Genomic DNA, 23,099 nt, shown 5'->3' with positions numbered 1-23,099 from the left:
CTATCTCTGTGTCTGATGCTCCGACAGTCAAAGCCTTGAACTGAAGTACAAAAAATAAGGGAAATAATGAGGAATCCACTCAACCCTGATGTTGATGTGTGTTGATGTTCTGTGGCAGCTCAACTGTTGTCAAAGTCATCAGAAGAGCAATAATAAATATAGGTATTATTTCTGTCATTCTTACCAGAGCTATGAATCCCATTGTCTGCAAGGGAGAGTGGAAGAGGAGACCAGCCGGATCCTGACATTACAGGTACTTTTGATATTGTAACTCATCACATCGGTTGTGCATTCCATTTTTACTTAATGTGAATGCACCCCCTCTCACTCAGGCCTGAGCGAGTGAAATGAGTGCTACAGAGAAATGAGTCATGTACAACCATAATACAAGGCCGGGCTCCATGAAACTGGAGTGGGCCTTTTAGTGGAACCAGCTAAAACATATCACTTATGCTCACCGCAAGTGAAAGCCATTGACAATAGCTGGGTAGCTCAGTTTCCATAGATGTACAGTTAGGTACAAGAGGATTACTTAGAAAAAAATTGAACAATATTACATGCTGGTTACAGTAGTGCATTTTATAGTTATGGATTGGCTGACATTGCAACCTGTTGACAGGTTTTTTTATGTGTCTTGTACTTCTTCTGCCTGTTTGGGGGCTGCACTGTGAAAATCCTATTTCCTACCTCATCCGTTAACACTACCGTGTGGTACTGGTAGGTCTCATTACACTTTGAGGACACTATTCTGTTGCTGTGAATTACAGGAAGAAGTACAATGATTTATGTGCAAAAAAAAGTAAGCTAGAATGTAATTATCTATCCTCTGCATCAATCCAAATATGTTAGCAGGAGCTTGCAAGGGAAAGATAAGTGATAATGGAAGATAGACAGCAAGCGAAAGAGGGAAAACATCTACCTTGGCTCTGGACAGTATCCATGACAAATCCATTAACCTTTTTGATTATGTAAAGCAACTAAATAAACGCAATGCACATTGAATGAGTTTAGGAGGAAATGCTCTGCTGAACAGCACAATGTTGTATACCAAAACCATCCAGATAACCATTTGGGTATTAAGCTAATAACCGTGCAGTTCAAGGGATGTTTAACACAATGCTGCTTGGCCCTGCTGTTCTTAAAGCATGTTAATTAGAGAAGGAATCAATTAAGGCGTTGTTGCTGTGGGAACCACAGTCGAGCCATTGTAGAATTGTTGGTTGACTGCTGTCCAATTCAGTTTGTGTTGACTGTCAGGACAACTGACGTTCAAAACAGCCAGGGGTTTCTGTTTCAAAAGTAAGGGAAGGTCATTGTGGTATTCCACCTTAACAAATCAAATTTGTCCCAGGATCTAAAGGAAGAGAGATACATAATATTCCAAAATGAGTTCTTAAAGACCGTTGAGTGCATAACAATAAGCGGTGAATATTCTCTCTCTCCCTATTTGCTTTCTGATTGACTGTTGCTGCACTGAGGACCAGCTCTGGGTTTCAATTATTGTCTTAAGTAGTTTCTCAAATTGGCTTTTTTCAGTTTTCTGTCTTTTTTTTTTAAGTAGAAGCAAAACCCACATTATATGCTAAGCTGTGCAAGTTAATTTCAAATAATGATAATTAAAGTCTGAAAAGCATCGGATGACTCATTGGACACATAGATGAACACCGCAGGATGTTTACACAACAAAGGATGGTCCATTTATGCCACCAAAAAACAACAACCTTTCAAAGACTTGTCCTCCTGATCTGTCACACGGTACCATATGGAAAATGTGAGCAAGTGGGCAGAATATTTCAATAGCAGCAGCCTTTATGTAACCTACAAAGCAGAAATCTACTGTGCCTTTAACCCTGCAGGGACAGTCTTTGTTCTCAGACGACTCGGCCTTCTTCTCTCTCTGACATGTAAAACAATGCAGCCTATCACACGGCTGTTGCATGAGATCGAGCTTTGCTGTTCATGCTTTAAAATAAAAATGAACATGAGCTGTTTAAGGTTGATTAAACTGTACAGTGGTATAGCTATTTTCATACTTATAAAACCAGTCTGAACTAAATGTTAGTTGAAGGGTGATCATATGTTCCTTAAAATATGATGCACTCTGGTGAACTGTAATGTACCTGTCAAATCTACTTCCTCTAAAACGATTTTCGTCCTCCGATAGAACCTGTTGCTGTTACATAAAAGTATAGTGTAGCTGAGACTACTGAGAATACTATTGGTTGACAAGTTGTCAGCCTCTTTTATGATTTGTCCTTGCTTAAACAGCATGTTTAAAGTGAAGCCATTTCTCTTCACTGCTGAGAGTCAGGCACAGAAATCTGACATTTTAGATGATTTGAACATTCCTTCATTTATAGACCATTATTTCAGTGTTAATATTTCAAGGTGAAATGACGATGTTCATGGACATCGTAGTACAAAGCACATTTTTTTTTTATTAGATTTTGTATTTTAGGGTGGATTTTGCTTTCATAATGACAATACGAGGACAGAATAAAGAAAAAAGAGTGAGGAGTGTTGCAACTTTAGATCTACATCTAGCTGATTTGAAACGGCACGTGCCAAGTAAAACAAACAGATAGTGATGGATTGAGGAGAAAGAAAGACAGATAAGACCCAAACAGAGAAAGGGGGGAAAGGAGAGGCAGAAGGGGTGAGAGATTTAGAGTAAACAACTAAAAAAGGAGTATATTCAGACAGGAAGACTGAGATTTTGGTTGTGCAAACAGGTGAGGGGATTTAAAAAACAAGATGCCAGCCTTCATGCTTCAGGCTTGCCTTGAAATTACCCTGGCATCCAAAGACAAATCAGGCATTCCCATAAGGCTTTGAACAAAATCCCAATTCATGAAATATTTTCAAGTTCTTCTCTCACACTGCCAACTCATTGCAACCCGGTCCTCTCTCTTTAGTTTCAAAAGCATTCCTCGGTCATAGGATGATAGAGCAGTTTTGAGAGCATCAAGGGCTGAATTCCTGCATGTATTTGAGTGCATCTAAAATCTTTACTGCCAGGAATAACCAATCACCTTCTGAAGGTACTTGGAAAAACGAGGGCTAAAAATATGTGTGTGTGTGTGTGTGTTTTGTGTGTGTGTGTGTGTGTGTGTGTGTGTGTGTGTGTGTGTGTGTGTGTGTGTGTGTGTGTGTGTGTGTGTGTGTGTGTGTGTGTGTGTGTGTGGCTTAACCAGGAAGCTACTGTGGATACACATTCCAGTTTTATGTGGAAACTGAACATCTGATTATGAAATTTATAAATGTGAAATGTGGTCACCAGGGATGGGATATATATATACTGCAACTGTCACAGTCATTGTGTAAGTGTGTAAGTGTGTGTGTGTGTTTCTGTGCACACATCTGTACATGCGTATTATGTGGGATACTGCTGTCAAACTAGTGAATCGAAATCATAAGTCATAACCTTTGTATGCCCACATTGAGACATGTGCTCTCTATCTTCCCTGACAATTTGAAACAGTATCACCTCATTGAGCGCAGTCGTGGTAAAACTGTGGACAGAGAAAAGGAGAGGGGAAGGAAAACCTGGAGGAGACTAAAGGAAAAAGTGACAGTGGTAATCTCTAAAAGTCTGCAGAAGTCAAAGCCAAATTTTTTAATTAAAATTCTCTCCATTCTCTCACATATATTTACATTACAGGCGCATAATGCTCTTGTGTAAAAGCAAAAATCAGCTGAGAGTAAGCATTTACTGTATCTATGTGAGTACAGATCTGGCTTCAGAGGAAAAAGCTGCAATTCTCTCTGCATCTCAGATTGCCTGACCAAGAAAAGGAGAAAGAAAAAGGAGAAAAAAAGAAGTGTATTTCCCAAATAGGGCAAGGGGGGGGAGAAAAAAAAAAAAAAAGAGAGAGAGAGAGAAAGAGAAAAAAAAAAAAAAAAAAAAAAAAAAAAAGAGAGAGAGAGAGAGAGAGAGAGAGAGAGAGAGAGAGAGAAATACAGTAACAGACAAAGATGGAGACTTCCAGGAAGAGTGACAGACTGCAAACATAAGTAACTGTAGATAGCTGCCCTGCTCAGCCATTCATACTGTGGCTGATTCTGGAATTAATTGTGCATGTTAAGGCCAACAAGTTTCCAGACAGTTCTTAAGTAATAGATATATGTTAACTGTCTGATCAAGCATTGGACTGGACACTAATGCTAGCTGTCAGAGTCTGGACTACAGCAAATGTCTGCATTGCCATCAACAAATGAAAATGAAAGTGATTCAAAGGGGAATTTAAAATCAAAGGCGTACCAACACAGTAAGCCAAGTACTTTTTTACTGTTGTCCTTTTGCATGGTTTGAGATAAAGCCAATAAAAACCCTTCATCTAAAGCTGACAGCCAGATCTTTTGCCTTGTTGACTTTTAGATGTGAATGGTTTAATTCTCAACAGATCACTGGTGGTCAGGGATCTGTTGACAAGGCAGGCACCTCACACTAAAACATACAGACTTAATGCAGTTATCCTCTCTAGACAAAATATTAGCTCAGGCAAAACAATCCATTTAAAAAACAAATCTATGAACATATGCATGGACACACTCACTCTATGATCACATGCACCTCTGCCAAAGCTAGACAAACCAAACTCCTGTCTCGAAAAGAGTTACTCGTGATTTACTGATACATACAATGACATTTTCCAAGACCGCTTGAAGTAGAATTACACATTGGTCATTTAAGTTTGGTTGCAATTACAAAATGCAGGTTTGACATAATTTATAGGGGAGGTACAGAAAAGCAGTATTGAAAAGAACTGTTTAAAATGGCTGATTATTTGTTTAGGCAGAAATGTCCCTGGACAAAAGCTGAAAGATTTGTCTTGAACCAAGGAATGCAGGAAAACTTTGCCTCTACATCACAAAACCATTTTTTTTTAAGTGGCCGCCTAGTTGGCCTTACTTCCCATCAAATTTCATGAAATCTGTGTGAAATCTTAAAAATCTGCTTGTACTTTTGAAAATAAACAAGCACATTTACCCAAGAGGTCTGAGTAATACTTTGAACATTTTTTAAACAATGGCAGAGCCACACGCCCCTGCACTGCAAGCTAGTACAAGCATCAACAGTTAGTGACACTTTATTGGCCATAACCTCACGTAACCCTCATGAGTCAATCACAACAACCCGCTGTGGCGTTGGACCGTCACACCCTACTCCTGTCAGGCACTGACTGAGGCAGATTGTGTTTGTGTAATGTATATGTACGAGTGAACAAACTTTGGCTTTTGTCGGGCAAGTGATGGAGCGGTTGTTAAAAAAATGTATGACAGTTTGAGTGACATCAGCAGTTTTCTAAGAGCATGTTCCAACAGCTACCAGGCTACTGAAAACTCTGTTGTGTGAGATGTCAGGGTCAACAGACAGTGAAGGCTTCTGCTGCTGCCGGGTTGCTTGGAAGCAGAAGTCTAACAGACTTCAAACAAGGCTACATAAGTCCTTATAAGGCAGCAGCACGAAAGGTTCGAAGAGCCCCCGTGATATGGCACCACTCTAGGTCACTCCCCATGAACGTCCATCATTATGGTTATCATCAGCCCACGTGCTGCATTAATTATACAACTTTAATACAGTGCAGGTGAGACAGAGAACAAGAAGAATATGAAAGTTACCTACTACCCACCTTGGACTATCGGATTATCCAGAACTGGACTTTGCACCCCCCCCCAACAAAAAAAATAAACAACTTTCAGATTAAACGTTGAGTGATACAGTACATTATTGATCTTAAAATTGCAAGATCAGTCTTTATATGCAGCCCGGTCTCATGGCAGTTCGTGATATGGTTACGTTATTGAATCTATTAAGTCGTGGACAGGACACGTAAATGTCGTTTTTTTCGTGTGCCGATTACGAATTTTAAAGCAATGTATTTCAATGGGAAGCATATTTCGTGATCACAGAACGATGACGGTAGCGAGTAGTATTGATAAGGCGAAAGTCCACGCAGGGAGGTTAGTCGGGGTGGTGGATGGGTCAAAAAACACAGGACTTTCACCCCGGAGACCGGGGATCGCGTCCTGCGTGTTGCAGTTCCTTTCCTCATTCTTCTTTTCCTAACCACGACCGTCCCGTTATTGTGGCGTTTCATTTCCCCGTTGTGGCGTTTCGTTTCCCCATTGCTGTGTGCTGCACCCGGGGATCGCGTCCCGCGAGTGGCGGCCCGTCCCGTTGTTGTGGCCGGCGTGTGGTGCCTCAGTTCCCCGTTGTTGCTTCCCCCAGAGCAGGTTCAAAAATCGTGACCTGTACACATTCAAAATTTGTGGCGTGTACACGAAATAAACCTGTATGACCTGTACACACAAATGAATAAATCAAAATAACGTGACTATTTCACGACCTGGCGTGAGACCGGGTTGTTATATGCAACAGTATTCACTTTTTTTATAAAGGGTACGGTTAGGGATTCCCAGTGTGTAAAATGTTTCCATTATTAAAAATAAATGTCTTACAACATACACAAACTAAAAAAAATGCACTCAGTAGAGTGCAGATCTCTGTCCAAACTGCTTAGCCTAGCCTAGAAAATGCCTTTTGCTACTGAAACAGTCAATGACGGTATACAACAGAGCCATCAATAAAATAGGTTTTACAAAAATTGTGAATCAGCACGAGAGGCCCTTGAACAAACAGTCATAAATGTGCACAAAAAAATTTGTTGCGGACAGACAAGCACACAGACAGAGAGCTGCACGCACACATGCACACGTCCAAATGCATGATCCTAGGGCTTACGCCTGGCTAATAAAAAAAGTTATGAAAGTTATAAAAAGTCGATAGTTCCTTACTTGTGGAATAAAAAAAAAAATGTAAGCCCTAATTGAGAACATCTTTGTAGCCCATTATCCCAAATGGAATATTTTACTTTATTGAAGAAAAACACTAAAACCCCCTTCTTCCTTCAATAATGTTTACTAAATATGTGAAGACACATGAGCCTTTGGAACATGGCGTTTTACTTTACTTTAACAAATGCACAACCATATCAGATTGAAAAAAGGGGATTTTCACAACTATGTGTCAGTAACAGAAACAGGTCACATATTTTCTCTACATGACAAGAATCACATACTGCATGGAACTGAAACCCACGGGGAGAGTGAATATGACCCAATGTGGAAAAACAGTCGCAGTTCACTGGATTTTTATGAGCTTTGCATCTAATTATGATGGTACAGAAAAAAAAATGGTATGCTTAAGTTCCAGTCTGGGTTCATGAAGTTTGGTTGCCAAGCTGACAGAGAGCCGTGGGCAGTGAGACTTGTTGCTGTATCGTTGCCACAGCAGCAGCAAAGAGCAGCAGAGCTCCTGTGAAGGCCAACTCCATCATCTTCTTCAAGTGGAAAGAATCTCTCCCCTCCCTGTGACAGACTGCCAGCTCAACCCCAACTTTTTCTTCATCCCTGGACTCCACTAACTCTTTAAAGCTCAAACGCTTTCTGACTGCCACAGACATTGCTAAAGCATACAGTAAAAGAGACATATACTGTGAAGGCATATTTAAGTCACCAAACCAACTGGGGGTTTCTCATATGACTACAAATCTATATGCTTTTTAGGAGTTAACATAAAACATTGTATTTAGTTTTTTGTTTAAGGTCTTCTAAAGAGAATGCACACACTGTCCTCACTAACAAGAGAGTCCCTGCAGTAGCTGATAGATCTGAGGATTGACTGGATCCACAGAGGGGATGTGCTGAGTGTGTGTTAAACACAAGTAAGGCTTCTCTGATGGGGAACCTGACCGGGCCACTGGCCAAGCCAGACAGTAAAGCAGTAGTCCATCCCATCAATCACGCATACAACTAGCCTCTCTGTACTGGATTTTTTATGCTGGAGTCTTTCCAACACTCCAGCTACCACAGCTTTCACCATTTCTGAGTAAAAGGACACTTGGGAGAGAGCAGACCTCCGTCAACCCCAATAGTCCAGTCTTCTATGTTATTCAAATCTGCGAGCGCAACCACCATATATGTCTGGAAAACTATTTGAATTATGTCATCATCTTAGCTGTGCATTTCTGATGTACTTCTAAATTGGAAATAATGATGCAACTGAAATAACATCAGGAACATGGCAGCTTGCAAAAACTCTATGTTCACAAGGAATTGTTCTTACACACACACATAAGGAAATAATTCATGAAAGCACAGTCCCTGAGTGCTCCATAGTGACTGCTTTCTGTATGAAGTCTGAGCAACTACATGTGTAGAGGATTAGTGGTACCCGTGAATGTGGGTTGTTGATATGGAGTCATCATAATTGGGTGTTTTGTCACTATTAAAATGTACGACCATCTACTGGATTTTAAGATGCATGGCATTTATCTCACAATGTTAACAAAAGTGAAAAATAATTTGTGTATCTGCCTTGTGATTCGGATTTGCTCCAAAATTGAATGTTTTTTTTTTTTTTTTTTTGGCCCAAGCTACACCCCTCAACCACTTTTCATGAAAATAGAGCTGCCGGGTCGTTTTTCCATAATCTTTGGAGGAGGTTATGATACTTTCTGTGTTTGTGTGTATGTGTGTGTGTAAATAAAGACGAGAACACAGCGTGAGAATAAGTGTCTGGGTGGATTTCTCCCGCACTGCGTGTTGCCACTGACTTTGCATTTAACCAAAGTGCAAATTGACAAACTGACAAATGATCTGGCCTTAGCACTCACATGGAAACAGATAGACCATTGTGAAAAAGATCCCCACCCAAAAGCAGCTGGACTGATGGCCGGGAATCAAAAATCCACTTTGAAACATTTATTGTCCACATTAGCAATATTTACAGGCAGAGAGAAAGAGAAAGAGAAAGAGATAGATAGAGAGAGAGAGAGAGAGAGAGAGAGAGAGAGAGAGAGAGAGAGAGAGAGAGAGAGAGAGAGAGAGAAAGAGGATAGTCAGAGGAGATACACGGGGGAGGACCATAACTTGGGCCTACTCATTTAATGGACCATTTTATAGGAGGTCAAGAGATCAGGCTTGTCCTGCGTGTGTGTTAGTGTGTTATTTATGTATTGTATGTCTATGTGCATGATGATGTGTTGAACGCAAATGTGCAACTGATTCCTCTGTCCTATTCCACCTTTCTAACCTGTCTACCACACACACACACACACACACACACACACACACACACACACACACACACACACACACACACACACACACACACACACACACACACACACACACACACACACACACACACACATTTTGTATGCCGCTCTGAGTGCTTTAATAGGAGAATGCCATGGGTAGAGGAGGGGTCAGAGTCTGTGATACATCAGCAGCAGTTTCCCAATCCTCTTAGTGCCACAGTGCTTAGTGCCAGGCTCTAACCACTCTCCAGTAGGTAAAAATATATATAACTTCTTAACCTCACTAATGCCAAAAATGGAAGATATTATAATCTGGAAAAATTCAGATTAGGGACTCATTGAAATACCTGCGATACCTTTAAAGTCAAACAATTAAAAATCAGTCCAGTGTGTTTTTTTTTTTTACTGAGTGAAAATATCAACCAAGACTAGCTCCAAGGATGATAGGACAAACATACAGAGATGCCCTATTTTACTTCTAACACTGACACAAAATTCAAACCTTAAAGTGATGGTTCGGAGTAATTCACCCTAGGGTCCTTTGCGCCATGACCTCGAGCCAAACACCCCCCCAGAAGCTTTTTTCACCTGGGTCGAACATTAGGAGAGTTAGCGTAGAGTAGCGTTATCAGCTGAATAGCTTAGCGCAGGGGCTAATGGACCCACGTTTGTATCTAAACGTTAATTTTTTTTATTTTATAAAAAAAAAAAAAAAAAATTAAAAATTAGTAAAATAGGTTATGTACTAATAAAAGATGAATTGAAAAGAAATGTTTGTAAGTACACCGAAGTTTATGAACACTTGCCTGCTCGCTTCTGCTCTCTGTTGCTGCTGCTGCTACCTGCAGTTAGACGAGTGCTTAGGGCCGTCTTACAAATTACAACCGAAAGAGATACAACAAAAATATTTATTAATTTAATGATTAAATAAGGTAATGTCTCCAAACTTACCTCAATTATTACTTGTCTCCTTCTAGTTATACTACAGCACTTACTTAAAAAAAAAAGTTAAATTAAAAAATATTTTTGTTGCATCTCTTTTCGGTGTTGTAATTTGTAGACAGCCCTAAGCACTCGTCTTACAGCAGCAACAACAGCAGAGAGCTGAAGAGAGCAGGCAAGTGTTATTTACATAAACTTCTGGTGTACTTACAAACTTTCCAATCCATCGTTTTATGAGTACATAACCTATTTGTACTACTTATAGAAGTTTGGTATCATTTCGGGCATTATTAGTGGGGTAACTTACGAGATACAAACGAGGGTCCATTAGCCCCTGCGCTAAGCTATTCAGCTGATAACGCTACTCTACGCTAACTCTCCCAATGTTAGACCCAGGTGAAAAAAGCTTCTGGGGGGGTGTTTGGCTTGAGGTCATGGTGCAAAGGACCCTAGGGTGAATTACTCCAAACCATCACTTTAACCCCAAATAAGTCATTTGTATAAGTCTTCACTACTTCTAAGGACTAACTTCTCAAAAATGTCCAACATCTGTAACTCAGAGTGGTTTTGCAAGGATAAAAGTATGTGGAGGAACACACACACACACACACACACACACACACACACACACACACACACACACACACACTGAGAACTAAAATTAACAACTGTAGAGAGACATTAGTTTGATTTGTCCATGGAAGACATCTCAGCAAATGCATTATTTACTGTAACAATGTTTCTTTCTGTTAAGCTTTTTCTTACAGTCAAGGTCAGGATTTTATACTCAGTGTGGGGTTGCCAGACTTTGAAAGTGTCCTGCCTTTTAATAACAACAGATCAGATGTTTTAAGGAATACATTTATTTAAAGATGTAATCAGTTATACTTCTCCGACTCTTTCCACTAACTTGCCCTGACATACTGTATCAGCAGGGGCTGGCAGGTGTTGCTGATCAGAAGCCAAGAACTTTAATGGCTGCTGATATTTCAAGTGTTCTAAATAGACAGAGCCGGGCCAACTTTGTATATTTGCTAGGAATTCTCCATACTCCCAGTTCCCCCCTGAACTACCTACTGCATGCAGTGCACTTTCATTTCTTCAAAATCAGAGACAAGAGCGGTGTCACATTTTAACGCGGAGGGATCTAAGGACTCTGAAAAACTTTGATGCCTTAAAACATTGACTTTCCTGCCTACCTCTTTTATTCTACAACTTTAACAATTTTTCTGGTTCACTAAGCCAAAAACTACTCCTCTCACTTATCCACACAGGTTCCACGTAGAAACTGCTTTGCATTATTGCTCTATTATTGATTTGCCAATATCGTTTAAGGTTATATTACAGACTGGTTATGGAGCTGATGTCCACAATCACTAAGTTCAGTCAGTGCCAAGTTATGGAGTCTGCACAAACATATGTAAGCTGTATGGATCAACAAAGCTTAATAGCTGTAGACTACTCCCTCCTGATTGAAATGCAATTAATCTTTCCAGTAAAGTTTGCAATTTGGAGAGGGATCCAGATGGGCTTGCCAAAATCAATCTGAACAGGAACTTATTTTGTGAACTGACTCGCCCACCTGGAAGATTCTTATACATTGGCCCTGTCTCCGAACATCTGTTAAGGGCTCTGTAGCAAGGATAAAAAGAGACAAGTGGCCACCTTGTTTGCTCGAAAAAGTAGACAACAAGACATGTGACATCATTATGCTGATATTTGTCTTGAGGGTTGTATTAAAGCATTCTGGACAGGATTGTGATTTCCTCCTGTTTAATAATGTTAAACTGACAATTATTTATATAATATTTATAATATCTGACTAAGGACCATAGGGGGGCCATACGTCCCGAAAAAGTTTGAACAGTCCCAAATTATCAGCAGTTGTCCCGAATCCTGTCCCGTTTGTCCCGACAATTAGACTAAACCTGAGTTTTGATTAGTTATAGCCTAATAAAACATTAAATACTGATCACTGTGAAACTACAATTTTGGTGTTACCCACAATTCATGTGCGTAACCTACATGAATTATGGCTGTTGGAGATTTTTTAAAGCTGTGTAGTAATTGATAAACAACTACGCAGAGTGACTATGCATATGCCGTTGTTGAAGTAAAACATTTACGGAGGGAAATTAACCCATTCAACGTTTACATGGAGCCCGGTATCCCGGGACCTGGGGAACATCCAGCCAAAAAGCAAAAAATGTTACTGCAGGTACCGGGAGGAGTGGGGAGGGAAAAACCTGTGGATCATTGCTTCCTTACGAGATCCAAATAAAGTGTCTGTTTGTTGACAATGAATGTAATGCAATGTACCGGAGGCCACGCCCACCGTGGCCACGTGACCCCGCCAACCCTGCAACTTCACTGTCCTTAATTTCTATTACTACATCTTTCACTACTGTTGATCCATGGAGCAGCCATGTTGGATTTTGAGGTCGGCTTTGTTTGGGGTTGGTGAGGTTCTCTGACTTTCCGCGTCAGAAATCCAACTCCAGTTGATATTTCCGACTGGGCACTTGTACATTCCGACTTCCCTGTTCAAATGGAACGCACAATTGCCCTATTACAGAAGTTGGCAGAGGATCTTTGTGAATAAAATCCCTTTGATCGATATGAAACAATTTGGATAGTAACCAGGGTGAGTAGCAGTCACAGGTGAGTAAATTCAGGTAAAATGAACTAGATTTTAAGAGTTTTTCAATGTCTGACGCTACAGGTTCCTATATATATTATACTGCAACTATATAAAGCTGTCTGTGTGCATGCATGCGTGAGCACACACGTGATAAAATATATTTCTGCACACGTGGATGTTTAACTGCTAATTTCCACCAACTGCGGAACATCTGCGGAGCCGCTCCGGAACGGCAGCGGAGTCATTAGGTTTCCATTAAAGTCAATGTGTGTATTTCCACTGCGTTCCGACTCCGTCCCAGCTCCGGCAATCTGCAGCCCTCCGGAGCAGATACGCGGAGCTTCTATTTTTGCCGAACGCCGGAGAGCTCCGCAGCAATTCAGCACAGGGCAGATAGTGCGGGACAGGAAGTCGAGCACAGAAACAAAATAAAAAATCCGGTTAATTTTCAAAATAAAATACACCGTGCTCACGGCGGATCGTATTTCCCTGCACTACACCTTGAAAACGTCATAATGAGCGGAGACAAACTGTTGTTGGTTTTGTGGTTCTGTTTATAGAAACTACATCCTGTTATATCGCGCGATCATACGTGAATTTGGTTAGATCTTGCGGCTCCTCGTGACTTCAGCTCTCAGTCACGGCCGCACGGAACCGACACGCAACGGAGCCGATCCGCAGCCGTTCCGCAGTTGGTGGAAACTCTGTGTAACTGTTCTTATGTACCTTGGAAAGCCTGCCACATTGTGCAGTTGAACAGTCTGTAATCCCTTTCTCTTATCTGGCACAAACACAAAGCTCAGCCAAGCTCAGCCGCCAGGTCTAGATTCAAGGTAGGCTTTCTCAACCCTGTAAAGGTCAACAGGACACCCGCTCTACTCCGCATAGTTATCATGACAACAGGGCACTCGACAGCCACCATGCACAATTGGATGTTGTGGTCGGACAGAAATTATTTTAAGCTGTCAGTGGCAGACAGGTAGACAGGCTGGCTGGGAGATATATGTGTGATAGTGTACAATGCACATATGAAAGGAGAAGGTAAATAAATGTATGGATGTGAGAGTAAAAAAAAAAAAAAGATGGAAGAAGATGTGTGCAGATAATGATAAAGGATTGATATTGAGAAGGAAGTGGAAGAAGAGCAAAAACAGAAATGCATTAACAGAGAGAAAGAGAATTTAGAAAAATGACAAACAAGTTTTCTAGGTGTATTAGAAACTTCAGCAATCAAATAGCTAGCGAAAGGGTAAAAACAGGGGAATAAAAGAGGGATATAGAGATAGAAAATGAGAGATGGCTGGTGTGCTATCTGTGGGCATAAGTCTCAGGGCAACAAAAGGGCAGGCAGGCGAAGGGGAACCGAATCCTGATCCGTTTGTCTCCTCAAATGGCCTCTAGGGACTGTGTGAAATGGCCCTTTTCTTCTTGGTCCTATTCAGCCCTAAACCCCATCTACATGACAAACAGTGTCACTTTGAAGCTGCTTGTGTCATCTCTGCCTATCTGTCACTCACTCCTGACCTTTTGCTCCCGCCTCTCATCTTTCTTCTTTTTACTTTCCACAGTAATTCACTTTTTTGTCACCGTCTCCCTTTCACACTCTGTCCTTTCCATTTATCTTTGATATCTGCCTCTGTGCTCAAAACAAGTCTTTGGATCTGAGAAAAATGGCAAGGACGTTTTAGCACTTCTGGCTATGTGTTATATTGTTTGAGGCGTACTAATTAAACAAAAGCCCTATCAATTAAGACATCAGTGTTGTTGGTTACATAATACTTCGGTTGGACTAGTAACTTTTGACCTGCTTTACTTTAGTGACATATTTAATACTGGAAAAAATTGGCAAAAACATTAGTGAATGCTTAGATATTATGTGACAGATGGGTGAACAAGCACATACACATATACATATATATATATATATATATATATATATACATACATATATATATACATACACATACACATATATATATATATATATATATATATATATATATATATATATATATATATATATGTGTGTTTATGTGTACAAAAGTACATATTTAACTTTATTAGTAATGAGTGATGTCCCCACACTGAGCAATGATCATCCTACCTGGTTAAAGCGCTCCAACCTCTCCTTGACCTCAGCCAGTGTAGGGTTCGGGCTGCGAACTTTGACCTCTGGGTTTTGCCTCTGGGCGTGCAGACCATTTCCTACAACTCTGCCAGTATAGCTGTGAGAGAAAAAAAAAAAGGTAGGGTCAGATATTTAGAGAAAGAAATGGGCAATATAGGTGTCAAATAGCTGCAAATATCCAGTTAGTTGTAATAAGACTGACAAGACGTGTTTGATTTACAAAACACCAGCCATGTCCTGGTGTTATCTTGCCTTATTCTGCTTGTTAATGTGCAGCACTGTGTGTATTTGTTATTCAGGGATTCTTTATTGCATGTAACAATGTGTAATTATTCTATACCCAGGAACGCAGTGTGATTACGTCTTGGACTTTACTGCGTTATGCCTGAAAAATAAGCTTTTGCTTTTACTGTCAATTTAGCTAAACACCAAACCGATGTTTCTGTTTGGGTTTTAGTTTAGTTTATCATGTAGTCCATCAATGTCTGCATTTCGAGGTCTGCCAACTGTGCCGCAGCATTTCGTCAACATAAACTAAAAACCATTTGGGCCTCATTTGTCAAAGACAAAACACAGAGCACGTTGCACGGAAAACATTAAAAGCTCCATTATGCAATCATTTTTGCATCAAATGTGGTCAAAACATCACTTAAAGCAGTTTTTATGTTCCTCTGTGATTAAAAATATTTTAAATGAAAATATGACTGAGCACAACCTTGTAAAAATTAAACTGAGAGGCATGGTGAGCTGGACCCTTTAATCCCTGGCATGCTCCGTGGGCCTGCAGCTCGGCGGGGATTATAGCTGTTGATTTTTGTCAGAGATGTTGTTGAGCTGATGTCAGGGAGGCTAACATTTCTAGCAGCTGCCTGATATAGAGGGGAAGTGTTTTATTTTAGTGTAATAGACACAAACGTTGTTTTGGCTGAAATAAGAGCGTATCATTAAACATTAAAGCACAGTTAAGGCCCCCTGTAAAAATTGATTTAAACATTTTATAGTTTTAACGGTTAAAAATGTTTGAAGACATGAATGACCATGGATTACGTTGTTGTTTGTTTTAAACAGGCAATTGAGGATACAGTACAGGCAGTTATACCCCTGTGTTTAGCAAAGCAAGCTTGCACTGTTGGGTTGTGTTTGAAGTCCAGCTTAGAAAATCAGTACACGATTAACACACACACACACACACACACACACACACACACACACACACACACACACACACACACACACACACACACACACAAAAAACACACACACACGACTAACTTCTCAAAAATGTCCAACATCTGTAACTCAAAGTGGTTTTGCAAGGATAAAAGTATGTGGAGGACACACACACACACACACACACACACACACACACACACACACACACACACACACACACACACACACACACACACACACACACACACACACACACACACACACACACACACACATAAAGCATTCAGACATTTGGCACTATTGTTTATTTCTTTATACTATTCTCTCTCTACATTGGGTTACTGTAAAGAAAGGATACAGATTAATTGGCCAATAACTAATTTGTTTATAACCTACAAGCAGATTCACTAATTATACAAACCAGTACGTTTGCAACGCGTTACTGGTAGAATAGTGGTTAGTGAGTAAAAACAACAGAGAAGCTACTTACTCATGATTTTATGGAAATGATAGGACAACAGCCTGTCATAGAGAAGTGCTGACACACTATAGGTTTTAGAAGTTCATCAATGTTTTACCGAGAAAGTGAAAGTACATTAATATTACAGAAAGGCTATTAATATTAGAACATACTCACCTTCAAACTGTTTTTCACACTAAGCCTGCTATAGACATCTACAGTACACAGACATTCACTCATCCCCCTCCTACTTCAGGCTCATCCCCAATATCGAGACTCCCTGAGGTCATTTGTATCTGTGATCATATCCTTTTGGTTACTACCTAAAGCTCCTAAAGGTCCCATATTGTAAAAAGTGCAATTTCTATGTCTTTATAAAATGTTCAACCCACAGAGAAACACACACAGCCCGTATTCAGAAACTGTGCCTTTAAACGAGCCGTCAAGACTTACGTACGGTTGTGATGTCATAACTTTTCTAGAAATATATAGGAAGTGTCGCTACAGTGCCGTTACAGTAATTCCCCGGCTGCAATGACGATGCAGAGAGCGCAATGGCGGAAAACCCAATCAGAGCAGACTGGTCTTTTTTGGTAGGGGTTTTAAAGAGACAGGCGCTAAAACAGAATGTTTAAGACGGAGGATGAAGAAAGGTATATTCAGAGAGATAGTATAAGAAAGATAATGTGTTTTTTGAACATTTTACTACAACTACAACAACTATGAACCTGAAAATGAGCACAATATGGGACCTTAACCATATACATTATGTGAGTGTCAGATTCACACACTTAAGTGAAGTTATTTTTTTTACCGCATAGTCATTAAACTATTAACCAAATTAATTTGAGAATTATATGTGGATGCTAATCTTCCATGCGTGGACGATTAGCATTAGCATAGCAGTTAAATGCATTAGCATTTAACAGCACTGGAGAGGAATGATGTGTACTGGCATCAAATCAATTGATGCTTCCACAGGCAGTACAAGGCTGATAAAGTGATTATGGATAGTGTATGTGAATGTGTTTATATGGATGTGCTTATGGTTATTTGTGTGATTTTGTATGTGGTTGTGCATGCACACACTTGTACATATGCATGTGAATATGAGGAGTGGCAATCATAAAAGTGCTGAACTTGAGAGTCTCTGGCCTGTGATCTAAGCAATCTCTTAATAAGGTCCGTGCTCCCTCAACTTGCTGAAACAGCGGTTTACGGATCGAGACCATAAAAATGCAAACATTTCTCGATTAACCCTCTGCCGCTACACATTACTTTACATCCCCTTCTTGTTTATTTCCTCTTCCTCCTTCAATTGCTTGTTACACTTTAGTGAATTTGCAAAGTGGATACCTCCCTACTTCAACCACTCCCCCAGCCTCAAAAACCTGTGCACGCATGCACACACACACACACACACACACACACACACACACACACACACACACACACACACACACACACACACACACACACACACACACACACACACACACACAAAAAACACACACACACCACTGTCTACTTTGACAACAATTGAAGCTCTTAATTGCCAGTGGCTCTGAATCTTCTCTTGTCAAGATGGAAACAATCGATAGCTTTTGGACTTTCAACCCCTGACATAAATGATAAATTGACGTATCAAACAGCTCCCTAAGCAGTGGCTGAAAGTGGGGCCCTGTGTGCTTAGAAACATATGCGTGTCTGTCTTCAGGCTTGGCTTGGGATAACAGTGTTGGCGCGGAAATGAGCTCATCAGATGGGATGCTAATGAAAAGGAAGTGTCAGGGTGAGTTGGCAGTGTGTTCGGCCTGGAACATTTCATTGCAGGGTGTGTTTGATATCATGGAGGGGAAGTGACAACTGACAAAGCAGGACATCCCAGAACCGATTACCTGATAGACAGACAATCAATGCTGCAAATTTCTGGACGGATCTGGAGCAGACATCAGATGTTATGATAAGATTCCTGCCAAATAGTTCTCACTGAAGCTTTATGTCACAATGAATTAAAGTGTGATTGTAAACATAGAGCTGAAAAGTGTACAAGAAAAATTAAAGACTGCATCACCTGAATGATATCTCTTGCTAATAAATGAACAACAGCTTTCTGCAGTCAGCAGTCTGTGCTCTCCTCTGGTGGTCTCAAACGGTCAATCTCAAAAAACATTCAAACTGACTCCCTATACATGTATGGCTTCTGAGTCATAGCTGAAACTCCTTTCTAAAGAATTGACTCATTCCCCTGTGAATGCCCAATTGATGCACTGTCCTAAAGACAGCTTTGTCTGTTCTCGTCTTTCTCTCTGCCTGGAGCACAGACTAGCACTGACCTCCACTCCCCCATGCTGACCCTAAAACTGAACTGTCTTGATCTTTTTGAAGCCTGCAGGAATGATAGCCTGTTGTAAGGCAGAAAAACTGAAATTAAATATTCATCTTTCAAGGTGTACAGGGAGATAACAGAAACAATGCACAAGGTGTAAACAAAGCAGGCTACAACATGAATAATAACATTTCAAGGATGTGTAAACATTTGATGAACGGTATAGAGAAGGCTAGCCGTAGCCAGAGGCCCCAGGTAAAGTAGATTGCTGTTGTCTTTCATCTCTGCTCAGTTCTTGACGGATCACTGAGGTCTGGCTGGAAGGTTTAATGAGCCCACAACCCTCACACTCACCGGGGATTCAATGAGCTCGATGTTTTGTGTATACAGTATGTGCGTGTCTCTCTTTAACTACAGTTCAGGGTTCATCTTTGCATTACCTCACACATTTTTTCTGTGAAATTCGACAGAGAACTTAAACAACTACAAACAACTAAAAACTAGACTGAATATTTCTTATTCTTCCCAAAGAAGACCTTATATATAAATAAGTGTTTTATATAATATCCATATAAATGTTTTATATAATATAAATATATTTAAAATATTTATTTAAATAAGTGTTTTATATAAGTTTTCTTATAAATATATAAATATATATAAATATATATATATATATATATATATATATATATTCTGTTATCAGATTCCTACTAGTATTTTATGTTTCTACTACAACATGTTTACATGCTTTAAACACTTTTTCATACTGCCCATCGCAATTGCACCTGTATAATACAACTGCAACCAAGATTACAGGTTTCCCTAGAGTTAGCATGTAGCTTCATGTGGCAGTGTATGTAACGTTAATACCTCAGTAGCGTGCCTGGAGCAGATAACCATAGAGTGCCCAGAGTAGGAAAACTGTTAAAACCAGTGCGTTCAGAACAGTGTGAAATTGGAGGGTTTTGGCTCAGGGATTTCTTTGAAATATGTTTACCTCATTATTTTAAGATTTGCCCACATTTAATATGAACATCCAACATTGTAACAATATAGATATGACAGAAAATATGGAAAAGCACAATAGGTCTCCTTTAACCTTTTCAGTGTAGCTTATATTTTAATACATAATTAATATAACTTGAGACTTATGGACCCATAGATGCTATAAAATAAACAAACAGCAGGTAGGCCTATTGGATTGTAATTTGTGCAATTGCTTAATTGCAGTCATACAGTACCACAAGCTGTCTGCAGAGATCTTTGCCAGGATCACAATGGTTAATGAGATTATCCACTAGTATCTGGCAGCGGGAGAAATGGTTGCACATCATCTCTGAGATGATTGAAGGCAGTTTTGTTGATATATTTGATGCACTTCAACATTTACATCAGTATTAAAAAAGCACACCAAGTTGTGCTTGGGGCTTGACATTTTGTGCCAGGAATTTTAGGTATACTGTTTATCTTTGCTTCAGTAATTTGTATCAATGATCATCTTGTACTAGCTCAAAAGTAGGACATTTCATTAAAATCCTCAAGTTTATTACATCAATGCCCTGATGCAATGTATCAACAGGATAATATCCTTGAAGAATATAGAAATATATTGAGCAATTGAGTATCATCTCTGATGATTAGAAGACACTAATGTTATTTCCCAGTGGCAGCATGTAAAGACAGGTTCTTAGGATCCTTGACGACTCTGCATGTTACAGTGACATTATGAGGAGATAACATAGGGAGACAACATATAGTAGTCTCTGCCAGAAAAGTACTGTACTGTAACCAATGTTAATGTTAAAGTGTGCTAGGAAGGCAAACACCTCTGTTATCCGGTGAGTAAATGATAGACAAAGACTAAATTGTTGTGTGTGTGTCCACAGAAATGTTACATTACAATTAAAAAAGCATTTAAATATCTGGTCATCTGTGCCATGAAACTGAACTGAACTACTAACTACTAATGAATACATATTTAAGCCATGATGAATTGCCTGTCATCATACTAACTACACAATATGGGACCTTTAACCATATATATTATGTGAGTGTCAGATTCACAGACTTTCATAGCTTTGCCTTACATACATAAACTACTACTATGAATAGTTAATTTCCTTTTTAACAATGCAATCCCTAAAAACTACAGTATAATACTGAATGATTTATATTTGTTTGATTAATTGGACTAAAGCTTATTCTGCCTATCCTAAATCTTGCCTCTTGCCTCTTTGGCGGTCACATTCCCAAATGTCAATTGATTTAGATAAATGATTCCTCTGAAACAAACATCAGGCTGAATCACAGCAAACTGAGGAGGGGGAAAGTGGCAATGAGTAATGATTAGATGAGATTGCTTTCATCTGAGTGAGTGTATGTACTTTTTTTGTGGCTGTGGGTGGTACTATTTTAGCTGAGGAGAGCATTGGATTAGAGCTGGTGGTACGGCTGTCAGGATGAACTGCAAATGGTTGGTTCATCATGATTAATAAAGCCTCTCTCCAGCCCTTCGGCTGTTGTGGATATACAAGATTGAACATGTGTTGAGTCCTGTGATTGATACACAGTGGATAATACCAGCTGTAGTTTTTAAAGATGTCATCTTTGAGGCTTTTTGTTGTTGTCACAATTACTTTTGATGTCTGTTCCACCAAGGCAATTCTCACAACATTTTCACTATGACATCTATTTTTCCTGCAAAGTAGACAACGACTAATAGAGTCTAACCTGCAGAGGTGAAATAATGAAGCTTAGCGTAAGTTCATTCAGGAAGACATTTTCTCTCACTCTCTCCTCCCAACCTAATCCGCTGACTCTGGACATTCACTCTTTCAGTTAAACCAACCAGATGTTGCCACGATCTCCGTGAGTTATCGCAGTGTTGCATTCAATCTTGAAATCTGTTCTCCTCTCCGTTGCTGTCAGTTGTCATTTCAGACAAAATTGATGCAACCCTCCTCCGCTCCACATCATTCCCAGCGCTCCTTCATCATCAGAAGCCCGCTTCACACAAACACCCATCCAGATCTGCAGGCTCCATCTTCATCCTTTCATCACCACGACCGGTGTGTAGACTCCATCGGGGGGGGGGGGTGGGGATATTCCTGTATATCCATGGCCTCTGTACCCCTTATGAATTTAACATTGATGGAGTCTAATTGCCAAAGACTCTCACATGAAAACATACCACTCACCATAACACAAAGCCGATGACACTGTAACATATAGCGTTACAACTTTCTCTTCCTGGAACGAGAGGACCTGAAGTCAAGAGTGAGCCAGTAGTGAAAGCAGGGGAGGGGTTGAGTAGACGTTTGTAGCCAGCTAACTTTACGAGCAGGGCTTGGACATGCTGAAATACTCTGAGCAGGAGGTTTTGTTCTGAAAGGCCAGAATGTTCTCACACATTGGGTGCCATTAGCAGCCATCCACTGTACTAACACTAAGCTCATGAACAGGCAACTGGTCAAAAGCCACTTTGCAAACATTTAATCAACGTGACATATGTGCACATACTGTCCCTTGGACAGTAAACAAGAACGTGTGCAAACACATACAGTACAAATGTTTTGCAAGCCTGTGCCTCCTAATGCAATGTGAACATACACACACTGCACACTCAGACTTACCACAAACCCTTGTGGTAGGTCTGAGTTTATGGTAGGTTCCCAACGATATACACAATGACAATTTAAATTCCAAACATCGAGCTATATACAAAATTAAGCACTGGCAAAATCGTTGGCTGCTCTTATAGAACATGTCCAAACTGCAGTGTGTACTAGAGCTTGCTGAGCTTCAAAGACAACTGTAACTGAGAGGAAATACTCAGATCATAAAATGTGCAAGAAGAAACAGCAGGCCAATCAGGAGAGGATATCTGCAGGGGCAAGGGCAAGGTCAACTATGCTTATCCTTTTCCCCGCCACCTATTATTTTTCATTCTTCAATCTCCACGAGTCCTCTGAGAGGCCAAGTCTTCAGTTCAAGTCATCTTTCTTCTTCCTCTTGATTTCTCTGCCCTCTACCACACACTCCATTAAATCCCGCTTTCCCTCTCACTGTCCTCATTGCTGTCTTTTGTAACCCAGCTGGTTACCTCATAAGCATGCTGAACGCCACCAGTAGCTGCAGTCACTTGGAAGTCTCAGCAGTACCCGGGACATGCACTCTTGGCTTAATTTTACTCACGCTCTATTCACAACAGCTCTGGGTTTTTCCTGTCTTTATCTGTCTCCTCCTATCTTTTGACCTCACCTCTTCCTAGTTCCAGCTGGCAGCTTGGGGATTTGGAAAAGAAACAGTTCTATGGCCAG

The 23,099-nt window shown here is 40.2% G+C and overlaps 1 protein-coding gene across 3 annotated transcripts in view; it reads right to left on the bottom strand.

Annotated features, from left to right (window-relative positions):
• Nucleotides 1-23,099, bottom strand: part of gpc5c (glypican 5c) — a 121,605-nt gene that overhangs the window by 23,734 nt on the left and 74,772 nt on the right. For all 3 annotated transcript variants that reach the window (XM_039815596.1, XM_039815593.1, XM_039815594.1), the window contains one exon: nucleotides 14,792-14,912. In XM_039815596.1, coding sequence (XP_039671530.1) covers nucleotides 14,792-14,912 — 121 coding nt within the window. The remainder of the gene's footprint in view (nucleotides 1-14,791; nucleotides 14,913-23,099) is intronic.

The sequence above is a fragment of the Perca fluviatilis genome, chromosome 11 (assembly GCF_010015445.1).
Source record: "Perca fluviatilis chromosome 11, GENO_Pfluv_1.0, whole genome shotgun sequence".
Classification (NCBI taxonomy): domain Eukaryota; kingdom Metazoa; phylum Chordata; class Actinopteri; order Perciformes; family Percidae; genus Perca; species Perca fluviatilis.
Note: the sequence above shows the minus strand (reverse complement) of the source record. Positions and strands in the feature narration are given on the sequence as shown.